The sequence below is a fragment of the Trichechus manatus genome, unplaced genomic scaffold (assembly GCF_000243295.1).
Source record: "Trichechus manatus latirostris isolate Lorelei unplaced genomic scaffold, TriManLat1.0 scaffold00046, whole genome shotgun sequence".
Taxonomy (NCBI): Eukaryota; Metazoa; Chordata; class Mammalia; order Sirenia; family Trichechidae; genus Trichechus; species Trichechus manatus.
Genome location: NW_004443982.1, coordinates 9727372 through 9752633, shown reverse-complemented (window position 1 = coordinate 9752633; position 25262 = coordinate 9727372). Strand labels below are relative to the sequence as shown.

The window sequence follows — 25262 nt, the reverse complement described above, 5'->3', positions numbered from 1 at the left end:
TACAGATACAATGCAATCCTCATCCAAATACCAACAACATTCTTTAATGAGATGGAGAAACTATTCACCAACTTCATATGGAAAGGGAAGAGGCCCCAGATAAGTAAAGCATTCCTCAAGAAGAAGAACAATGTGGGAAGCCGCACACTACCTGATTTTAGAACCGATTATACCGCCACAGTAGTCAAAACAGCCTGGTACTGGTACAATAGATACATAGACCAATGGAACAGAATTGAGAATCCAGAAATAAATTCATCCACCTATGAGCACCTGATATTTGACAAAGGCCCAAAGTCTGTTAACTTGGGAAAAGATATGGTACTAGCATAACTGGATAAACTGAAACAAGACCCATACCTCATACCATGCACAAAAACTAACTCAAAATGGATCAAAGACTTATATATAAAATCAAAAATGGTAAACATCATGGAAGAAAAAATAAGGACAACGCTAGGAGCCCTAATACATGGCATAAACACAACACGAACCATAAGTAACAATGCACAAGCTCCAGAAGAGAGACTAGATAAATGGGAGCTCCTAAAAATCAAACACTTATGCTCATCAAAAGACTTCACCAAAAGAGTCAAAAAACAACCTATGGACTGGGAAAAAAATTTTGGCTATGACAAATCTGATTAGCATCTAATCTCTAAAATCTTCAAGATACTGCAAGATCTCAATAACAAAAAGACAAATAACCCAATTAAAAAATGGGCAAAGGACATGAATAGGCACTTTGCCAAATAAAATACTCAGGTGGCTAACAGACACATGAAGAAATGCTCACGATCATTAGCCATTAGGGAAATACAGATCAAAACTACAATGAGATATTTCATCCAACAAGGTTAGCATTAATTCAAAAAACACAAAATAATAAATGTTGGAGAAGTTGTGGAGAGACTGGAACACTTATACTCTACTGGTAGGAATGTAAAATGGTACAACCACTTTGGAAATGGATTTGGTGCTTCCTTAAAAAGCTACAAATAGAAGTACCATATGATCTAGCTATCTCACTCCTTGGAATATATCCTAGAGAAATAAGAGCCATCACATGAATAGATATATGCACACCCATGTTCATTGAAGCACTGTTCACAATAGTAAAATGTTGGAAACAACCTAGGTGCCCATCAACGGATGAATGGATAAACAAATTATGGTACATCCACACAATGGAATATTACACAATGATAAAGAACAGTGATGAAGCTGTGAAACATAACATGGAGGAAGCTGGAGGGCATTATGCTGAGTGAATTTAGTCAGTCACAGAAGGACAAATATTGTGTAAGACCATTATTATAAGAACTCAAGGAAAGGGTTAAACACGGAAGAAAACATTCTTTGATGGTTACGAGGATGGGGAGGGTTATTTACTAACTAGATAGTAGATAAGAATTATCTTAGGTGAAGGGAAGGACAGCACACACTACAGGGGAAGTCAGCACAAATGGACTAAACCAAAGCTAAGAAGTTTCTTGAATACAATCAAACACTTTGAGGGACAGAGTAGCAGGGGTAGGGGTCTGGGGACCATGCTTTCAGGGGACATCTAGGTCAACTGGCATAACAAAGCTTACTAAGAAAATGTTCTGCATCCTACTTTGTTGAGTGGTGTCTGGGGTCTTAAAAGCTTGCAAGCAGCCATCTAAGATGCATTAGTTGATCTCAACCACCTGGAATAAAGGAGACTGAAGAACACCTAAGACACAAGGAAAGTATTAGCCCAAGACACAGAAAGGGCCACATAAACCAGAGACTTCATCAACCTGAGACCAGAAGAACTAGATGGTGCCTGGCTACCACCAATGACCACCCTGATAGGGAACACATCAGAGAGTCCCTGATGGAGCAGGAGAAAAGTGGGGTGCAGAACTAAAATTCTAGTAAGAAGACCAGACTTAGTGTTTTGAATGAGACTGAAGGAACCCTGGAAAGCATGGCACCGGATTCTCTATCAGCCCACAACTAAAACAATTTCCGAGGCCAACTCTTCAGACAGGGATTGGACCGGACTGTGGGACATAAAGGGATATTCATGAGGAGTGTGCCTCTTAGCTCAAGTAGATACAAGAGACTAAACGGGCAGCTTCTGTCCAGAGGTGAGATGGGAAGGCAGAGAGGGTTAGGAGCTGGTTGAATAGACGTGGGGAATCGGGTGGAAAGAAGGAGTGTGCTGTCACAGTATGGGGAGAGCAATTAGGCTCACATAACAATGTATGTATAAATTTTGGTATGGGAGACTAACTTGAAATGTAAACTTCATTTAAACTACAACAATAAAGAAAAAAAAATCAATGACCTCAGCTTCCACCTTAAGTAAATAGAAAAAGAACAAATTAAACCAAATTTAAGAAGAACAAAGGAAATAATATCAGAGTAGAAATCAATGAGATAGAAATCTGAAAAATAATTGAGAAAATAACACCACAGCTGCTTTTTTGGGAAGATCAGTAAAATTTATAAATCTCTAGCCACAGTGATCAAGAAAAAAGAAAGAATACAGAAATTACCTATATCAGGAATGAGAAGGATGGTATCACTACCGACTCTGGATATATTAAAAAAGATAAAAAAGAAATATTACTAATGAGTAAAACTCTGTTGTTAATTTAATAATAATTTGAAAATTATGAAAACTATTCCACCACCAAATTTAATTTGAAAGCTCTAGAATTTTCTAACATTAATATAAAATGTTCTGGCCCATAATATAAGAATTTGAAGTAAGTACACTAACATTATTCGACTCTAATCAATAATCAGAGTAGACCATCAAGTTTAACAATTCATGCCCTGCCCTATGATTCTGATCCTCTTGACGTTTTTGCTCACAACATCCTGCCAGCATCTGCCATTAGCTCCTTCTGGAAACTGAAATAAAAAATGTTCAGTGCTCTTTTCCTAGGCTTTTTGGTATTTTTTTTGTCTGGGTTTTATTTGTTTGTTTTGATTTTTTAAATTGATCCTTATAAAAAAAAATCGAAGACTGAGGCATACTGTATTAACAGCATGGTGTGGAGCCTGCTAGAATTTCTTCAAAGCATACACGATCCGTGAAATATTTAGGCAAGTATATATATGCAGATAACTTCTACAGTTTTGGCATAAGTAAGAGCATATTATACAGAAATTTGCTTTATCTACAAAACAGCAGGACATAGATATGGTAGCCATTAATGCTGTTCACCAATATCTGGTTTCCCTCTATCTTCTGAGCATACTGGTGAGGCCATGTGACTAACATTAGCTAATCATCTGAGAGGGTAAATGACATGTATTGCTTCCCAGCTGAGCATTTGCTGTGCTAGACCCTCCCAAGTTCTCTTCTCCTCTGGCACGGAGACTGACAACATTCAAGGTGTGGTTGCTCTGTCAGTTTCAGCCCCTAAGTGACTACTATGAAAGAAGTTGCCCTGACAACCAAATGTATATATAGAGTGAGCAAGAAAAGAGAAATCTTTGTTGATTTAACTCCCTAGATTTTGAGGATTGTTTGTTACTGCAGCATTACTTAGCGAATTTTTTCTAATGGCTAAATAGTACTATATATGTGTGCATGCAATATTTATTGCAGAAAACTTTATAATAGCAAATATGCATATCTGAAGGAATGTTCAATATATTGGTCAGGATTTAGCTAAGTAATGCTGTAGCAACAAATAACCCCCAAATCCCAGGGAGTTAAATAAAACTCAGACAAATAAAGCCTAAAAGCCCAGGAAAAGAGCACTGAACATTTTTTATTTCAGTTTCCATTCTTTTTAACGGCCAAACAGTACTATCTTAAATGTATGCAATAGAATGTATTCAACTATTTCCATATTGTTGCACACTTGATTTTTCCAAATATTTGCTATTACAAAAGTTTTCTGCAATAAATATTGCACACACACATATATCCATATCAGTCCACTTGTCAAAATTGTTCTGAATGAAAAATTTCTAAAAGTGCAATTACAAGGCAAAAGGGTCTAAACATTAGACAAATACTGTCAATTGTCCTCCAGAAATGCTGATCCAACTTTAACTCCTATCAATAGAAAATATAAGTACCTGTTATCCCACATGTTCATGTACAGTCCGTCATATTATCCTTTAAAAATGTTGCCAATATAATAGGTGGAAATTGTATTTCATTGTTGCCTCAGTTTGCACCATCATTGGGCATCTTTTTATTGTTTAAAGGCTATTTGTATTTTTTCTATGAATTGTCTGTTCCTGTCCTTAACCTCCTTTGGTTTGTTGATTTTATAGGGGTTCTTCATAAATCCTGACTGTTAATCCTCTGGTTCTATACTGGTTGTGAACACTTTCTCTCAGTCTGTCCCTTGTCTTTTAAAAGTTTGTTTATGGTATCTTTTGCTAAAGAGAAATATAAAATTTTACTGTTGTCAATACAGTCAAGCTTTCCTTTATGGTTTTTGGAAACTGTGCTCCACCACAAAATAAAAATGTTTCCCAATTAATTGTCTTCAAAATCTTTATTAATAATCCATTCTTTCTCCATTGATTTGAAATGCTCTCCATACCCTGTACTAAAATCAATAAAAATAGATCTTCCATTGACTCCACATTCTATTTCATTGATATTCTGGTTTATTCCTGTGCCAGTATATTATGATGTTTTTAAATGTCTTTAGATTATGTAAATTCTAGTATCTAGATTTTAATATTGTTCTTTTCTAACATTTTCTTGGATATTTTCAATCCCTTACTCTTCTTGATGGTTCTTATAATCAATGAGTCCATTTCTCTCCCCTAATCCTGCAAAGCAAATACAAATCTAACAACAGCAACAACAAAAACCCAAGTTGTAATTCTGGTTGGAATTGCTTTAAATCTACAGGTTAATTTGGACAGACCAGAATTTTTACAATATTGTGTTCCCACTCAGAGATTTCATAAGGTTGAAATTTTATTCATTTTAGTCTTACACATTTCTTGTTCAACTTATTCCCAGGTATTTTATAAATTGTGTTGCTACAGTGAACAGTATCTCCTAACAGTATAACATTCCCTAACTGGTTATTGGTGGTATAAAGTAAAGCTATTGCTTTTTATATAGCCTTTAGCTACTTTCCTGAATACTCTTATTACATCTAACCCTTTTAGAACTGAGTCTCTTAGATTTTCGAGGTACACAATCATACTCAAGTTCTAACTTAAAAATCAGCCTTCAGTTCTGTTTTAGGCTATTTATACAGTGATTCCTAAATGCCTATTTCCACAATACCTAGGGTAACAAAATAATGGAACTTTATAGCTGGAAACGATCTTATAATGGTCTAATTCAAGGGTCACCTAGTCAAATACCTGGGTAAGGCAAGTAAGATAATGAGAGCAAGTGGCTTAGTGTAAGACAATAAGGAGTTGTGGAGACTTGGAAGAAATGCAAAGAACAGGCTCTATCTAAGGAGGACAGCTGCCACTCACCCCAATTGATTGTTGCCACGGGGAATTGTAGGCCCAGTTTCTATTTTTTAAGAGGTGCCAGAGATATAGATTTTTATGTTTAAACTCCTAATTTTAAAAACATTATGAAAGCCAAACAAAATACAATTGCAAGCTTTCAATCTATGAACCTGAATCTAATCCAATACCTTCATTTAAGACAATTTAAACTCAGAAAGGTTTGTCAGAGATTGCAAAAGTAGCAGAGTTTAGAGGAGGGACTTTGTACCTTATTTAGCTGCTTGGTGGGTCAGAACAGTATTTTCACAGGGCTAAACCTAAGTGGATGTTTTGCTTGGCTTGATTACAAACAAGTAGTTTAGTTCCAAATGTCTACATATAGTTGTGTTACCTGCCTGGCTCATGCTGGTTTGAATTTGCTGTCCCTACAACAGTCATGACAAATGAAAAGGGTGTCTTTTGAATAGCCTTTCTACATTTGGGGAAATTCCCCCATTATGATTCCTACCACCCCAACATGAAAGTCAGAGCTCAATTTCCCAGGCTTCTTTGCAGTTAGAACACATACAAGGTAACCCAGGCTCCACCTGGTTGGTTCTATACTGGTTGTAACCAGGGAAGCTTCCTAAGACTGATTTCGCAGGGATCAACAAGAGGAAATCAGGTCGGTATGGACTATGTTTGGTGTCAGAGGGGTCTAGCTTTCAGGGGTGGCAAAGGATGCAAGGCTGTCCAAAGTGGTGGTAGTAATGGCTGCAGTAAAATCGAGTTCTTGGCAGCAGTAAAAATGTAGTGATTAGTCGTGGGTGGTGCGGGTGGTACCAGAGGCCATTTTCTCATCAGATAAGTTCTACAGCCCAGTTCTGGGCACTGTTCCTAGAGCTTAGCCTCATGTGTCTCCAGCCCTCCCAAAGACTCTGTGAACCACCCAGGATCCTTTTAATACATTCCTATTCTATTTAACCAGCCAGACAGGATTCTGTTTCTTAAAACTAAGTCCTCACCAATACAAGCAACACCATCAGGCAGTGACAGAATCAAATGAGAGCTCTCAGTTTTTTGATTCCCAGGCCAGCATGCTTTCTACATCAGACTATTTATTCTTAATGCTTTTAAGGAAGGTTCAAAATGCTGTTTTCAAAAATGTATGCTGAGGTTCCCATCTCAGAGAGATGCAACGAACACTGTTGAAGTGTCTATCTGGTTTATAACAAGAACATATGTTTGAATGCTCTTAGTATTTGGTTTTGGTTTTGGTTTCGTTCATATAGACTAGTTGCTTCCTTAAAAGAGGTTAGTGTATGATAAAAACACTAAAAATGTGGCTCAAATAAAGATAGAGTAAACCCATATAAAGGGAGAAATAATTGTTCCAGATAAATCAGTATGAGATCATTACAATGTTCTAAGCACTAAATTTACAATCTGCTTCCTTGAAGAAAAGGACAGTAACAGGGTGGATAATGTCAATGTTTCCCAGCCTTTGTCTACCAATGATGATGTTTACCACTTTCCACCTTCATGGCCTCCCAGTTTTTAAAGAGTTTATCTTTCAACCTCATTTATTAAAGAATGTTTTGAATGACCTTATCATGAGTAAATGTATAGTTTATTTAAATAACAAAACCAGCTCATAGATTCCTATTACTATTTTCAGTGACACCAGGTTGCAACTGTTGTGATGAAGAGCTTTCATTTTCTGAGTGTCCACTATGCACTAGGCAGTGTACTATGACAAGAACTCTACATACATTACCAAATGGATTCATCACAACAGCCCTACGTAGTAGGTATTATTATCCTCATTTTATAGATGAACAAATTATTCAGCAACTTACCCAAGGCCACCAAGCTAGTAAATGGCAGAGCTGAGATCTGGATCCAGGTCTGCCAAGTCCAAAACCAGTGATCTGATCTATTTATATTATACTACATCCCTCAGGAAGAATTTTAGCTTCTCAAGCAAGAACATTTTCTCATGGTTCTAAGTCTTAGGAGGAATTTATTACATGGATGTTCACAGGAAAACTACTACCCTGCAATTGGTCATGAGGGTCTAGGGAGAATTGTTTCATAATTCACTGCATTCACTGAGGGTTCATTGGGTACTGGAAATATCTGGGAAAGGCACCAGGCCCTGTCCTCTAAGAGCTTCGCCCAGGTGGGGAGAAGGGACAAGCACACAATCAAAATAAATGCAAGCTACATAGTGACGGGTGCCATTGCTGATGGGTAGATCAAGGACTCAGGGAAGCAGCCTGAGGGAGGGACTGACCACGTTTTCCCTGGCACTGGGCCCTTGCTGCTGCTGCCTGTGGTTCAGAGTCCAGGCCCACAGCAGGAAGCCTCATCCTGCCCATGTTCCCAATTGTACAAAATACTTGCCCTGCCAAGCCTAGTCCCGGCCCTGCTCTGTGCTGAAATCTGCCAGTCAGGCATCCCAAGCCTTTGAGCAAGGCTTTCAGCAGACTCTTGGATAACAACTAGCAGCTCTGATAAGCAAACATGAGAGCCTGTGAAGAGGATCACAGAGAAACAGGTCCAGCCTAGAGGCAGAACTAGTGATCCCCACAAGGCAAAAGAGAAATGTTCCCTATCCAATCTACCTCCTCTCTCCTGATGTCCACCTGGCCCATCGGAGCTGTGGGGACAAGTCTTTGGCAAATGCCACAGGGAGTCCACCTGTACACATTAATCCACTGTCAACTAGGGCACCTTATGCTGAGGTAGTTTATTAGCTCCTGCCCTCACAAGTCTCCCTGGGAGGAGGTGTAAATCTCTGAGAGGATGAAGGGGATGCCCGAGGCTTGAACCACTACCCAGAGCAGCCAGCCTGGGCTCTGAGGCCCCAGGTGTACAATGAGAGTACCAAGTATCTCCGGAGAAAAAGTCAGGGCCAGAGATGTGATGTCCATGGGCTTATGCCACAATCCTGCCTCTGCCTGCCTCAACTCAGAAGTCCATATTTCAATGCATTAACCTTAAAGACCATTATACAAGAAAAAAAAGTGAGGTGCAGGTCAGGGAAGTGAGTTGCCCAAGTCACTCAGCTAGTAGGGGTCAGGCCTAGCTTTCCCTGATTCTTCTACAGTTAGAGGAAGATAGTCCTCCCCTGGTGCAAGATAATCAATTATTTGTTTGCTGCAAACTTTAGACAGAATGTTCCTTGAGAACTAGGACCATTCATTAAATTATTCAACAGACATCTATTTATTGCACTTGGCAGGAGCTAATCATGGTGACAGGGAAGTAAAGAGCAATGACTCGACACGGAGTGGGTGGCTAGCAGTGGACAATGTGAGTAAAGCATTGAGCATGGTGCCTGGCCCATAGTAAGTGCTCAAAAAATGGTGGTGGCTTCTACAAAAGTCTTCTTCTAATGAGATGGAAATAAGGGGAGAGAGGTAGGCAAGGGTCAGATCATGACTGGACTCACATGATAGACTGAGAGGTTGGGATTTGTCCTGGAGGTGATGGGGGGCAAATGGGGGTTTAGAGCTGAGAAACGACATGATCAGCTGTCCAGAAGGCTACTGTAGCAAAACTTGGGAGAATGCGAGTTAAGAAAAGGAGATCAGTTATGTAGCTCCCGTGAGAGTTTAAGGAAACAGTGAATTGAGACAGTGAAGCTGGGAATGGAGAGAAAGGGAAAGTTTCCAGAGATAGTTTAAGAAGTGTAATCCCAAGGGGTGAGTGAGGAGAGATAAAGGTAGGGAAGAGGGGAGAGACTAGGCAGACCCCTGGCTAGGGCGCTGAGGACAAGTGTAAAGAGTCCCCAGCTACAACTTTATGGAGGAAGAGAATGAGGTCAGTTTGGAGACCTAAGAGATAGCCTAAGAAACATCCAAGGGAGAGATGTCCAGAGGTATTCATATAGCCAAGCCTACACAGTTCAGGAGAAAGGTCTGAGTTTGAGGAACTAGTACAGAAATAGCATTTTCCAGGTCACAGCCAAAGCACCCATGGCTAGATACAAAGTATCCATTCAACTACATTGATTAATATCCTACTACTTGCCAACCTGTTGGGGCTGAGTCGATTCCGACTCACAGCGACCCTATAGGACAGAGTAGAATTGTCCCGTAGGGTTTCCAAGGAGTGGCTCGTGGATTCTAACTGCCGACCATTCAGTTAGCAGTCGAACACTTAACCACTACACCACCAGGGTTACTATAAGTTGGAATCCACTTGATGGCACCTAACAACAATAACAACAATTTCCCAAACACTGTGATAAGTGATGGAGTCCCTGGGTGGTGCAAATGGTTAATGTTCTTGGCTGCTAGCCAAAAGGTTGGAGGTTCAAGTCTACCCAGAAGCACCTCAAAAGAAAGGTCTGGTGATCTACTTCTGAAAAAACAGTCACTGAAAACCCCATGGAGCACAGTTCTACTCCAACACTCATGGGGTCTCCATGAGTCACAGTCGACTCAACAGCAACTGGTGGTAAGTGAAAAGGCTAAAGCAGAAGACAAGAGAGGAAAGGTTCCTGCCCTCAACGAGTTTACATTCTGGTGAGGGGAGCCAGAATATATGTAAATATATACACACATAAGTAAAAGAAATAAAAATATTAGCTGGTAAAAGGGCCAAGCAGAGAATTAAATTAGGGTGTGATGTTGCTTTTCCTTTGCCAACGGAAGAGTGTGAAGAGCAAAAAAGAGGGTTTAAGACCACGTGCTGGGGACTCATGTCTGTGGGCCAAGCACAGAAGAGGAGCCCTAAGCACAGGAGGCTCAGTAACCATACTGAGCATGTTTCATGAACCAGGACATCCTAACTATTATCTGGAGACAATGTCCCACCTCCAAACCAGAACCTCCAAGAGTAATCCTAAACCAGTAGCTATCGAGCTGACTCCTACTCATGGCAAGCCCATGTGTGTCAGAGTAGAACAATGCTCCATAGGGTTTTCAATAGCTGATTTTTCAGCAGCAGATTGCCAGGCCTTTCTTCCAAGGCACTGCTGGGTAGACTGAAACCACCAACCTTACAGTTAGCAGCCAAGCACACTGACTGTTTGCACCACCCAGGGACTCCCAAGAGTCCCATTCTAGCAGCCCATTATTTCATTCAGTAAATAGGTATATGTACTGATCCCAGCGCCAGGTGCTGGGGATACTGCAATGAACAAGACACTCAGGGTACTTGCCCTCATAGTTCACACTGTAGCAGAAAAAGACACCCACAAACATACACACACACAAACACAAAGCAAGTAAACAGATATCTAAATAAAACTGCAGGTTATGCTAAGTGTTGTGGAAAAAAAAAAGAAGAAAAACCAGGGGATAAGAATAACAGTGGGTGATCTACTTTAGGTAGGATAGTCCAAAAAGAACTAACCTAGAAGTAATATTTAAGATGCGTCCTAGAGCTTGCCATGAAAAGGAAGGTGGCATGGTATTCCAGGCAGAAGGGACCATGGGTGCACAGGCTTGGAGGCAGGAAAGAGCTTGATGTGTTTGAGAAACTAAAAGACAGCCAGTGAGGCCAGGGTATAGGGCTGGAGAAAAAGAAGTGATGACACTGAAAACATAAACAGAGTCACATCACTCGACCCCCTGTAGGCTGCAGTGAACTGTTCAGATGTTATTGTAAGGACAATGGCTAACCACTGAAGGGTTTTCCAGCCAGGTGTGATCTGATCTGTTTTTCATCTTAAGGAATTTCTGGCCAGGAGAGGGCATAACAGCCAGGAAACGGTTCTTTTTAAGCAGGCAGAGCCTTGAGGCCACCCCTCCAATCCCACTGTGTGGCGACCACTTAGTCCACCCACAGTTAGGGTCAGGCCTCTATTTGCAGCGCAACTTTTCCTCCTTGGATCTCCTTCCTGGCCTAAGTGCTTCCCAGAAAGCCCCATAAACTCACTAAAGTGTTTCCAATGAACTGTGATACAGTGTTGGGAGAATGACTGCTTTGGTAAAAGGACACAAAATAATAAAACAAAACCACTCCCTCGTTTCTGATGGAAATTTCTTGTTTGCTCCTCCACTGCTTTCCATTAGTCCATGGCCTAAGCAATTGTCTTTGCTCTTTACTTTGTCTCCCTTTCTTTTCTAAAAGGCCACGAACATGTGTGCTACTATGAACAATAACAGAAAACTAGAAATTCTTACTGATCCCAGAAGGCTGGGAATTCTAAGCAATAAAAATATGTCCTCTGACTGCTTCTCTCCAAAGAACATTTTGGAGACACAAAAGAGCTCTGTTAAAACACCAAATAAGCTCTTGGGACGACACTCTGGGCCTAATGTTGGGCTCCAGGTCACCAAGTACTGATGCAAGGCAACTCTAGAAACAAAGCTGGCAGGACCTCCCTGCTGCCCTCTCCTGGGCTCACCTTCTCATGTGGCAGCCCACATCTTGACTGCATCAAGCCGCAGTTACTGTATAGCTTTCAGCCACTATTGTTCTCAAGAGCCAGAATTCTCAGCCTAAAGAGAAAGTCCCCTTTGTCTCCCAGCCAAGATTTAATTTACATTTGCCTGAACACTCCATTCACTTTGTTTTCAGGCTAAGGACTCTCACAATTGTACTAGACCCTGATTTTGAATTTCCCTGTGTTTCTGCTGTTTGGAAATTTGCCCAGGTCAGCCACTGGACAATCCCAGAATTCAGCTTTACCTTAAGGAAAATCTCTATTGTCCATGATTTCTTATAAGATTTCTAACTTCTGTCACCATATTTTTTGATTCCTACATTTTTAATGTCTTTCAAAATACACGTGTGTGTGAGCATACATGGATTGAATTTGAATTGTGTCCTCCCCAAAAAAAATATATGATGAAATCCTAACCCTGTACCTATAAATATGACCCTGTCTGTAAAAGTAAACGAGGTCATACCACTTAGGGTGGGTCCTAAACCTAATCACTTCTGAGTTATAAAAAGAGTAGAATAGACACAAAGACATATACACAGGGAAAGACAGACAACATGTGAGGATCATCTACAAGCAAAGAAATGCCAGCAGTCACCAGAAACTAGGAGAGAGATCCACAGAAGGAATCAACATGGCCGAGACCCTGATTTGGACTTTTAGCCTCCAGAACTGTGAGAAAATAAATATCTGTTCTTTAAAGCCACCCACTTCGGTATTTCTGTTCCAGCAGGACTAGGAAACTATGACATCACGTTTTCTCTGACAATCAGTAAAGCTTATGCTCTCTTCCAACTTAATCACATTCCTAGGGAGATGTCCCTCTTTCATTTCCCAGATTTTGGAAGGGTGCTCCTAGCTGTATTTTTTCCCTCCTTTCTCACTCAGATGTCCCATTCCTGGCATTTTCCTGGTCCTTCAACACAATGATTCACAAGACAATGTGACTGACTGCCTTTCTATGACTTTGTCTCTGGGTTCTCACCTATAAACTTCTTTCATATGCAAATGTACAAAATTTACTGGAATATTAAAGAGCAAAATGTGATCACAAAGTAATACAAATGCAAAGAAATGTCAATCCCTAATAAAAAGCATGTATTAAATTAAGTGGGAATAAACTGTTCTTTTGTTTTTTGAGGGGAAAACAGATTATTGCTAGCAGAAGACTGCTTACCTGAATGCATTATAATCCAGCACCTTTGTGCCCATAGAGTCAGCAGCTGTAAATGCCAGCTTGACCTCTCTAGATTTTGGTTTTTCTTCCTTCAGCTTTTCTAGGATAAGTTCAATGTTGCTGAATGGAAACTAGAAGGGGAAGAGGAAAGGAGAGACATATTAAAACATGCCTGAGACTTACGTGGAGCCCTGGTGGTGCTGTGGTTAAGAGCTCAGTGCTAACCAAAAGGTCAGCAGGTTAAATCCACCAGCGACTCCTTGGAAACTCTATGGGGCAGTTCTACTCCGTCCTATAGGGTCGCTATGAGTATGAATCAACTCAACAGCAACAGGTTTGTTTGGTGTGTTTGTTTTTTTTTTTTGAGACCTAGGGAGCCCGATCTTTCTGATGTTCAGCATAAGACTTCACACTGTGAACCTGAAAATTAGCCTACATGTCTTCCTAAAGGGACCAACACTGTGAAGACATGACTAGCTTGGGATCAGTTAAGGCTGGACAACAGTCGGCATTAGCATAGGCCCCAGAGCGGAGAGAAATGAGTCCAAGGGACTGCAAGCTACACAGGAATCAGCAAACAAGCCCTCTTTCCACCCTAGCCTCCTCCTACAACCCTAGGACATTGTCCCAATATGTTGGGAGACCCTACTGGAGAGAATGGGGATTCAAATTGGATAAGTAGACTCCCATTTTCTCCAGTTATTTATAGCGGGCTTCTTGGAAATGTTGGCCAGCAGGTGATGCACTAATCATGGCAAGGCTATATGTCAAAGATGCATACACCCACTGTAATCCCCTCACGTTCATCCCTGGGCCGCCCACTGCTCCTTTCCCCCACCTTGTGAGTAGGTGTTCAACTTAATAAACACACATCTTATTCAATCCAGTAAAGTGCAATGATGTAAATAATCACAGCCAAGAGATAAAAAATGAAAAGACTGAATTTGAAAATAAAAACATTAATGGTAATTTAGTATAAAGTATAAAGCTCTCTCTCTTCTATCAGAAAATGATCCAGGTGGTTCGGCACCTACTGCAGTCCTCTAACCACCGCCCCCCCCCCTTTTGCATTTCCTTTTATCTATTGCCATGATAGGATCTATTAGCTCTTTTTAAACAACTCCTCAGACTGATAATAAAGAGTATATGAATTTTTCTCTGCTTAGAATGTACTTTTCAGAGTAGTTTTAAAATAATGCAGTTTTCACTTGGGATGCTGATACTGGACAATGTCCTGCCCTGCTTTTATCTTTCTGAAGGGAGAAAAGCCCTTTATATCTTAAAAAAATTATATTCATGCTCCATATATTTGATAGTAAGGTATAAGTGTTCTCTCTGTTTGGAAATAGAACCCTAATTTAAAATAGCTACACTGATTGAGCTTGCTAGAGGCCACACATTGCTAAGCACATGTGTTATCACATCTAATTGTCATAGCAACTCTATGAGATATGAACTGTTTTTACTCCCATTTTAAAGATGAGGAAATTGAAATTCAAAGAAGATAGTTTTCTAAGGTCCCTCAGCTAGTAAGCATAGAGTCAGGTTTCCAAACCAGTCCTACTGGCCTCCAGAAATCATAACTGCCCTATTACTAGCCTCATACCTGAATTCAGTGTTTTTTAATAGACACCAGATCACGATTTTACAACAGCCTGAATTCCTAACACTACAAATGGAAAGATGGTGAGGTAGGCACAGGGGCACCGCCCAGACCTCCCTTCCAGAGAGAACTCACTGAGGAGGGCATTGTTAGTCATCAGATCCCAGGTACAGCACCTTGGGGGTCCACAAAGAATTCGTGCCAAGGCCACGCACGCTCTTCCCAGGCTGTTTCCAGCTAATAGTTGGGTACTAGAGCTGGGTCACTCCTGCCTGACGTGGGACTTCTCAGATGGGCAGCCTTTGCTCTGGGACTCTGCAATGGCCTGGCAAAGACTTCCTCAGAGATGCACGGCAGCCTGAGGCTCTTCCTACCCTACCCTCCTTCTTTTCCTCTCTCCTTTCATAGGGGGCAGACCTGCATCCTGGACTGAAGGCTCTCCCTGCCTACTCCTACTCTTTCTCCCCCTTTATCCTTTACAGGTATTTTCCTAATATATCTTTTGCATGTCTAATTCTATTTCAGCAACTCCTTCTAAGAGAACTCAAACTGACACAGATGATGTGGTATACACAGACTGATCTTAGCAACTTAATCCCAAGAATTTTATATATGAGATGGCACTGGTACTGCATGTATATAAATGGTACATAAATATCATTACTTATAGGTGAACTGTCCAAATAAATTTTTTCCAGATAGATTTTCAAATAGTGGGCAACAATTCCCAAATAAACATGTTTGCACACTGCACTAAACCACATTTAATATCAAGATTTTATCAATGTGTTATTTTTACTGAACAGCACTACCATAATAGTGCTTTCAGTAACAGTATCCATCTGCCATCTTAAATAAAGAGCTTTAGGCCAAACTCTTTGAGCTCACTGTTGCCAATTTCTCCTTGAATTCTTATTTAGACCTCAGGTGGCTACTGTTATGGGAAGTTGCAACCACAGCAACTATTGGGTCCCCTTGGGGCTCTGTTTGTTCAGGTCTCAGTCTTCTCTGCTGGCCTGTGCCAATTAACTGGGATGGTACAGTGTGTATCGCCAGATTTTCTTCCTCTCCTATAGTTGTTGAATTTCTTTCTGAAAACATTGTCAGCATCAGCAGAAAACCCAGGAAACTTGATTCAATGCGGGGCCTGCCTCCTGCCTGTGCCTGGAATCTGTGATGCTGGGCAGCGGAGAATCCAATGTGTAAACAGAGTAGACAAGGCCTGGCCTCTGTGGCAAGACCCAGGGCCAAGTTGTGCTGATCCATTATTCATGCCCACATGTGTGAATGCACAATGTAAAACCAGCAGCAAGAGGAAGAAGAAAAGGCACCAGAGGAAGAAAAACAAAGAGTGCATAGTGTGGAGTGGCAAGTCAAGAATTCCACAAAGTAACCTCACCCTACTTAAATTTTTCTCCATGTAGTTTAAGGTATATTCATCAGCATTGAGCAAATGGAATATGTAGCCATTCACGTTCACTCTAGCTCCAACATACAGCTCCTCGGGTTGGATATATTCTGATAGTTCACTTTTAAAGACTTCTTGTCCAGGCCTCTTGACACGAGCTCTTCGTAAGAACTTCCCACCAGTAGTTCCTATCAAAAAAAGAGAAAAGTTAATGAGTAGCCTTTATTTTTAAGAAAATAGTTTGACTTGCCTTTATAGTTACTTCATCCTCAAACAAAGACTGTATGACTTATCTGTGAACTCATACTGCCTATCATTCTTTTTTAAATATTTTAATTGTGGTAAGTATATATGTATATACAAAAAACCATTTGCCATTTCAACATTTTTTACATGTATAATTCAGTGACATTAATTACATTCATCATGTTGTGCAACCATCCCTTCATTCTCAGACTTAAGAGAAGAATAAGGCAGTGGATAAAGAAATAAGACTTCCTAGGGGAGTGTGCTAAAGAAAAAAAGTGGTACGGCATTCCAGCCTTTTCTTTCCTCTCCCTACTCGCTCCCTAATCCAATAAACACCTATCAGGTCCATGCTATATGCCCAGAAGTGCACCAGTAATGTGGAACATCTGGAAGACACTCATCTATAGAGCATGCTTGAACAGAACCAGTTAGAAATTCCTTATCTGAGCTTATTCCCACCTCTTTGTTCCAGATGATGTCTTATGCTTAATCTGACATACAGATTAAGTATAAAATGACCTACTTCTGTAAAGGAGCTACTTAAGTGTTTGAAGATAACTATGGGAGTCCCCTTAAGTCTTCCTCACCATAGGTAAATGATCTTTGCTTCTTTTAGGAATGCCTCATATTTCTTACTTTCTAGAATTTTCACCATTTCATCAGCTTTCTTCTGGGTATAGTTTTTTGACCTCCTGAGTTAAACACAGGACTCCAGTATCTTCTAACTGATATTGAACTGAAATTTACAGACCTATGAATATAATCTGATATACCAGATTAGCTTTTGTGGTCAGCTTCATCACACTCCTCCTACCACATTCAGAAAACACAGGAGATGGAACAACATAGGCTGTGACACCAAATAGAGCTGGATTTCATCCTGGCTCCGTCATTTGCTTATTAGATAATCATTAGGAGTTATTTGATCTCTCTGAACCTTTTGAACTCTCATTGGTAAAATGGGAATAAAATGTGTGGGGACCATAAAAATGTGTCTCTCAGATTGTTTATTATGGAGAACATAATTGTATAATTGACAGAGGGTTCCAGCTGCTGCATTCTAAAATTCATCCCCAAGTTTGCGCTGAGGTCATGTTTCCCATAGGCTGTGCTGATAACGAATGACTGAGCAAGGTAGGGATATGAAGGCAGGCCCATTCCCGCAAGACAGGAGTGTCTTCAACTAGTGACTCTGGTTCTAAGACTATCCATCAGCCTTGCTGAAACTTTCTTAGAATTTCACCACAGTCTAAGACCTCACCCTCCCTCCCTCCCTCCCTCCCTCCTTCCCTCCTTCCCTCCCTTCCTTCCTTCCTTCCCTCCCTCTGTCCTTCATAGGAGTCAGACCTGCATTGCAGTCTGATGGCCTCCTCAGGCTCCTTCCACATTTTCCCTCACCAGCATTTTCCCAAATAAATCTCTTGTACATTTAATCTCATCTTGGCATTTGCTTCTCAGAGGACCTGGACTAACATAAAATTTAACTTCATAAAGTTCTTATAAGGACAACAGTAGATATTCCATAATGGCTGCTGTTATTACTATGAAGCTCATAGTTGACTACAATCATCCTTTGTTGCAATTTGCTTGGCCACATCTTCCCCATTCTAGATTTATAGAGTTTATTTTTCTTGACCTTTAAGAGCATGATGTTATATTCATGCCTATCCAATTTCATATTTTAATATTTGATCCATTATACAAATCACTGTGGAGCCTGACTTAGTTACACAAATTATTTATTATTCATTGGTGGGCTGAGTGGCTCATACTAACTCATGAGAGTTGATAAATTTTCAGCGATTTTGTAAGCTGGTTGTTAAACCATTGGTAGCTTGAAACTGGCCAAGACTGGGGTTTTACACCATGGAAAATGGCAAACGTTCCAAACCAGGGCTTTTTTTTCCCCCCAAATTTGTGTATTCAGCACACATAGTGTTAAGTGGGTTGGGACAGAGAACAGAGCTCTGTAGGTCCATAAATTGGTACGTGAAAAATCTATGGCTCCCCTCAGACATGGCCATGTATCAGCACACTGCAGAGAGGCATTGTGTAGGCCTGTGCACTAGAATCTTGGTAACAGTCTCAACAGACCAAAGGACCAGAGGAAGATGAGCCCTGAAAATTAAATGTGTTTATCTGGGATGACTGTCTTATAGTCAAGCAAAAAAATTACAATCAGGACTATTAAGAATATAGACTTCCTCTTGTCTTGCTGGATGTGAGTGGAACTGGTGGCAGCCAGGACATGATTTTGAAGACCTTGGATTCCACAGAGGTGCCTCAGAGGCCACAGGGAAAGGGGATATTGGCGAAAAGGAGATGCTCTGGGTTCCCCAGCCCTGAGCCAACCAAAACTGTCCCTGTTTTACCATTTTATATGTTTGGGTTTTCATTTAAGAGATCTTTGTAAAAATAACTCTATTAGTTTTAAAAAAATTGAAAGTCACTATCTTAGATCATGTAGGCTATAAAGTCAGATCACAGTCTCTAATTTTAAAAATGAAGAGACAGTAAATGTTCCAAAGAAAATCCTATGAGAGGTATGTCACTTACCTGAATTCCTCTCTGTAAGTTCAAACACTGACATTGTGTTATCGCTGAGAAAATATGAAATAACGAACATCCTGTCCACGTCAGCACATTTGTGCGTGATTAGCTTTGCAAAAAATCGAAGTGCATAGCTTATGTAGCCATAGCTAAATGGAAGAGAAATGAGGGTTACAGCATTACACAAGTAATCTTCCACACCTTACGTATGTAAGAAAACCTGCAAAACGTATGCCATGGTTTTAAGATAGTGGCATAAACTCTCCCAAGTGAAAGAGTTTAGCCGTCTGCTTATTAAGGTTCTAAGTCTATATACTGAGGATCTTTCTCAACTTATTAAAATATCTTGTATTATTTTCCATGTCCTAGGTAACACTGAGAAAATTTACCCAAAACAAATGCCAAACACTCTGCTCATATCAGCTACAATCAAGGCTTGTTCGTCTCTAATCACAAGTCTAGTCAACAGTCACAACACTCATGTCAGAAAGAAAACTAGTCCCCATTGCTGAAGTATTCCAGAGTGTGTGCTGTTCTTGTGCCTGGAGCCATCTTCCCCTTTCACCAGTCACTTACGCATGCCCATTTCTTTCCTGCCTTCTGGACCACATCCTCTCCTCTCTGAGTTCCCCTGTATCCCCCCATCTCCCCTCAAGGGCAAAATTAACTTTAATCTTTCAAATGCTCTAAAAAATATTATAGACCTGCCTTTTTTACAGCACTTCTTACTCATATTATAAGAGGCCAAAGTCTGTTCTCCAAGGGCAAGGACTGTGTCTTATTAACTGATACCTAATGTAACACTTTGTAATTACAAGCACTCAATAAATAATTGAAGAAAGTTGTTATAAGATCTGTATAGATTAGAATTTGTGCATAGAATTCTATGCATGAATAGAATAGTCTGGTAGACTGAAGATGGGATCAAATTCTAGTTCCCAAAGTTGACTGCCTGGTCACTAAAGAAAGTAACTGATGGTCTGTCAGCAGAAACATGCCTGCTGATATCAGCCAGTGAAATGTGGACATAGCAACAAATAGTAGACCCTTAGGTAGATCTTCAATAATCAAAATCATTACCCCAGGGAGGTGCACAGTAAAATTAACCACATCCAACACTTCCTTGATACAACTCTAAGGAGAGAAGTCCTCATTCGCAGACTCTACTATGCTGAAATTCATTTTGGAAAATGTTAGCTGGAAAGCGATGGGGAAAACAAAAACAAACTAACAAAAACAAGTATTTCTGATTTGCAAAGGTAGAAAGCATTTTTCTCTGCCCCTTTCTTGATTGTTCAAGGAAGCAGGGCTGAAAAAGGATGGTGTCAAGATTCCCAGCTTGAGTCCTCATGGGAGATTAAGAACAGCAATTTGGAAAGCTAGCCCCAGGGAACCAGTTGCCGTTGAGTGGATTTCGACTCATGGCAACCCCATGTGTGTCAGAGTAGGTCTGTGCTCCATAGGATTTTCAATGAATACTTTTTCAGAAGTAAATCATCAGGCCTTTCTTCCAAGGAACCTCTTGGTGGACTTGAACCTCCAACCTTTTGGTTAGTAGCCCAGAGCATTAACCGTTTGCACCACCCAGGAACTCCAGCCCCAGGGAAGCCCAGGCAAAAAAACAGCCAGATCTGCATAGCTCTGTTGTCTTTGTTCTGAGTTTCTCAGGCCTCAGAGAGACCTCATATAGTGCTAGGGGCAGCTCTACCTAGTCTACCATCTTCTCTGACATATAATTGGATTTGTAAGTAATGAACAGATTTGGTAATCTGTTCTCATGAAAGAGTCATAACTTTTACAGATGCCTGAAACAATTCAATTGAGGTCTAACCTCAGGCCAAATGAATACTACTGCAAATTTAACTTCTTAGAACTCACATAAATTTATAAGTATATATGTTATATGTAAATCTCTACATGTTTCATCTACCACGTTTTAACCTAATTTTAGTGTTTTGGAGATCTTGGCAACCAGAAATATAATCTACCTAAACAAAGTCTTTAGGCTAGCAGCTCACAAACGTTAGCGTGTATAAAAGTCACCTGGGGAACTTGTTAAATAAACAGATCCAGAGTCCCATCCCCAGAGATCTGGACTCAGTGGTTAGCTTGTATCTTCCTGCATTTTTAATAAGCACCCCCAGGAGATTCTGATGAGGTCATCCCCACAACACACTGAGAAATACTGCAAGTGTCTTGAGATATTTCCTTGACTAATAAACTAATTATCAAACTTCTCTAAACATCGAACCACACATACATACAACTGTTTTTCATGATCACCTATAATACATCCTTCTGCTCAAGTCACACCAGCCACTTCATTTACAGCCCCATGCTCTGCTCCTTTCTGCTTTCAGGTCTTCACTTGGTCTTTACTCTTCCCCCAGGGCACACCTTCATCTTGCCCTTTGCCTGCCCAGAGTCTTGTCCATCCATTTGGGCACCAATGAGTAGAACTCTTCTTACCGTGGCTGCCCTACTCAAATCTCTGGTACCCACTATAATCTGTCACACCCAATTTAGCCCTGTATAGACTTGTACTCTTGGCTGGTCTATTTTGTTTTGTTTGGTTTGGTTTAGTAATGTGTTTATTCCCATTGTCCCCCCAAAATTCTAAATTCCTAGGGCTAGGAGCCATGTCTTAATTTTTTCTACACATAGCCTAGAGTTATCTATAATCACTGTCTCTAATTATTCTCCTTTCATTCTTTCTTAAACCCACTTCCATTAGGTTTGTTCCACCTAAACTGCTCTTGTCAAGGTTAACACTGATCTCCACAACGTCCATTCCAATGGTTAATTCCTTGTCTGCATCTGACCTGACCAATCAGCAACAACTGGTACAAATAATCACACCTTCTTCTATGATACTCCTGTTCACTTGGCTTTCAGGATCTCATATTCTCTTGGTTTTGCTCCTACTTCCCTGGGTGCTCCTTTTCAGTTTCCTTTGTGGGTTCCTCCTCTTTTCCCCAACCTGTTTGTTTAGGGTATCCCAGGGCTTATTCCTTGGTAATCCTCCTAAGTATATTCACTTCCTTGGTGATTTCACCCAGTCAAGGCTTTAATACAATTGGATATCATGGTTTTAAATACCATCTATATGCTAATGACTTCTTTATTTCTATCTCTAGCTCAGACCTTGCTCCTGAAGCCCAGACTCATATATCCAACTTCCTACTCGATATCTACACTGGGTATCTAATAGATATCTCAAAACCTATTCCAAAACTGAACTTCTGCTCTTGTCCCCAAACCTACTCTACTTATAGTCTTCCCTGTCTTAGTGGATGGCAACTCCACCCTTCTAGCTGCTCAGGCCAAAGCCCTGGGGGTCATCCTTGACTCCTCTTTTGGTTCACACTTCATATCCAATCTTTCAGGAAATCCTACTGGCTCTACCTTCAAAATATTTCCAGAATCTACTTCCCATCACTTCCATTGCACTCACCCGGATCAAGTCACCATAACTTTTCTCCTAGATCACACTGCAGTAGCCTCTTAACTGGTCTTTACTTCCACCACTGACCTTCTACAGTCTATTGGCAACACTGTGTCTGGAGTGAGTCTTTTAAAATGTTAATCAGATCAAGTTACTCCTCTTCTGAAATCTCCCAATGGCCCCCTTATCACTGAAGGCCAAAAGAGTCCTTATAATGGTCTATAAGGCCCTATGTGATTTGAACTCCCATTCACTCCCTTATTTCATCTCTGTCTACTCCGCCCCTTACCTCTCTACTCTATCTATCTTAGCCATCTTGCTGTTCCTCACACATCCCAAGCAAGCTCCTTGCTCTGGGTCTTTGCACAGACTGTTTCCTCTGCCTGGACCACGCTTCCCCTCCTCAGTAACATCTACCCTAAACACACTATTTAAAATTAAAACCTGTGTTCCTCATCCTCCACCTGCAGTTCACCTTTCTTTTTTTTCATAACAACTTAATACCTTCTTTATTTTTCCATAGTACTTAAAACCTTTTATATACTATAAAACTTACTTAGATATTATCTTTATCGTTTATTGTCTGCCTCTCCCAACTAGAATGTAAGTTCTAAAAGGGTAGGCTTTTGTGTCCATTTTGTTCAGTGATGTATTCCGAGCATCTAATCACTGATTGACACACATTAGGTACTCTGTAAGTATTTGTTAAAGAAGAAAATGAATGGCTCACCCAGGGCTATATACCTACTGGAAACCTCGAGCCTTAAGTTCCAATACTAAAGGATTCTATAGGCAAAAAAATTGAATGACTCAGGAAGCATTAAAAGAAGATGGAAGGAATACACGTAGACACTGTACTGGAAATAATTGGTTGATGTTCAAATATTTCAGGAGGTAGCATATGATCAAGAACCAATGGTAGTGAAGGAAGAAGTCCAAGCTGCACTGAAGGCATTGGCAAAAAACAAGGCTTCAGGAATTGATGGAATACCAGTTGAGATGTTTCAACAAATGGATGCAACACTGGAAGTGCTCACTTGTCTATACCAAGAAATTTAGAAGACAGTTACCTGGCCAATCGACTGGAAGAGATATATATATGTGCCCATTCCAAAGAAAGGTGATCCAACGGAATGTGGAAATTATCAAATAATATCATTAATATCACATACAAGCAAAATTATGCTGAAGATAACTGAAAAACGGTTACAGCGGTACATCAAGAGGGAACTGCCAGAAATTTAAGTCAGATTCAGAAGAAGACATGGAATGAGGGATATCATTGCTGATGTCAGATAAATCTTGGCTGAAAGCAGAGAATACCAGAAAGATGTTTATCTGTGTTTTATTGACTATGCAAAGCCATTCGACTGTGTGAATCATAACAAATTATGGATAACATTGCAAAGAATGGGAATTCCAGAACACTTAATTGTGCTCATGAGACACCGGTACATAGACCAAGAGGCAGTTGTTCGAACAGAACAAGGGGATACCGCATGGTCTAAAATTAGGAAAGGTGTGCATCAGGGTTGTATCCTTTCACCATACTTATTCAATCTGTATGAGCAAATATTTTTTTAAAAAAATATTACTGACCAAATAATCTGAGAAGCTGGACTATATGAAGAAGAACATAGCATCAGGATTGGAGGAAGGATTTCAGATGACACAACCTTGCCTGCTGAAAGTGAAGAGGACTTGAAGCACTTACTGATGAAGATCGAAGACTACAACATTCAGTTTGGATTATACTTTTAACATAAAGAAAACAAAAATCCTCACAACTGGGCCAATCAGCAACATCATGATAAATGGAAAAAATATTAAAGTTGTCAGGATTTCATTTTACTTGGATCCACAACCAATGCCCATGGAAGAAGCAGTCAAGAAATCAGACGACATACTGCATTGAGTAAGTCTGCTGCAAAATACCTCTTTAACATGTTAAAAAGCAAAGATGTTATCTTGAGGACTAAGGTGTGCCTGATCCAAGCCATGGCATTTTTAATCACCTCATATGCATGCAAAAACTGGACAGTCAATAAGGAAGACCAAAGAAGAATTGATGCCTTTGAATTATGCTGTTGGTGAAGAATACTGAATATACTAGGGACTGCCAGAAGAATGAACAAATTTGTCTTATAAGTACAGCCAGAATGCTCCTTAGAAGGGAGGATGGTGAGACTTCATCTCATGAACTCTGGACATGTTATCAGGAGGGAGCAGTCCCTGGAGAAGGGCATCTTGCTTGGTAAAGTAGAGGGTCAGCAAAAAAGACGGAGACCCTCAACGAGATGGACTGACAGAGTGGCTGCAACAGTGTGCTCAAACATAGCAATGACTGTGAGGATGGCACAGGACCAGGCACTGTTTCGTTCTATTATACATAGGGTCACTATGAATCGGAACCAACTCAACGGCACCTAACAACAACAACAATAGAATCTTGTGGTTGGTAGAGATACAAAAGGTTATTTTTATTGATGGAGAAAAAAATTAAAGAGGAAAACATGACTTATGGAGATAGCACACGGATAATGTCCAAAACAAGTCAGAGATTAAGACTAAACAATGAACTTTTGGATGCTATTAATAGTACAACCCTGAGATAATAATCTTCCTGGTGGGAAGTCTTCTGTTTCTTTTAGCCGTCACTAACAACTGGGAGAGTGAGTGTTTATTATATTTATTCACTTATTCATCCATTCTTTCCCTTATTGGAGAAAATATTCATTGAGCCCCAAGTAGATAGACAGCAGTGTTCTAGCTCTAGGGAAGCAATACAGCCATACCTTGCCCTCAAGGAGCTCTTGGTCTAGGGGGTGACCATAATTACATAAATGAGTAATTACTATACAATGTGGTGATTACAGTTTCTGTGGCAAGAAAGGTAAACTCCACAACGACAAATACAGTGACCAATGGAACAGAATTGAGAACCCAGATGTAAATCCAACCACCTACGGTCACCTGATCTTCGACAAGGGCCCAAAGTCCATCAAATGGGGAAAAGAC

The 25262-nt window shown here is 40.3% G+C and overlaps 1 protein-coding gene across 1 annotated transcript in view; it reads right to left on the bottom strand.

Annotated features, from left to right (window-relative positions):
- The window catches only part of EFHC2 (EF-hand domain containing 2), a 237807-nt gene that overhangs the window by 75714 nt on the left and 136831 nt on the right, over positions 1 to 25262 (bottom strand). The window contains exons 10-12 of the mRNA XM_023731842.1: positions 18806 to 18948; positions 15992 to 16188; positions 12990 to 13120 (exon numbers count right to left, since the gene is read on the bottom strand). Coding sequence (XP_023587610.1) covers positions 12990 to 13120; positions 15992 to 16188; positions 18806 to 18948 — 471 coding nt within the window. The remainder of the gene's footprint in view (positions 1 to 12989; positions 13121 to 15991; positions 16189 to 18805; positions 18949 to 25262) is intronic.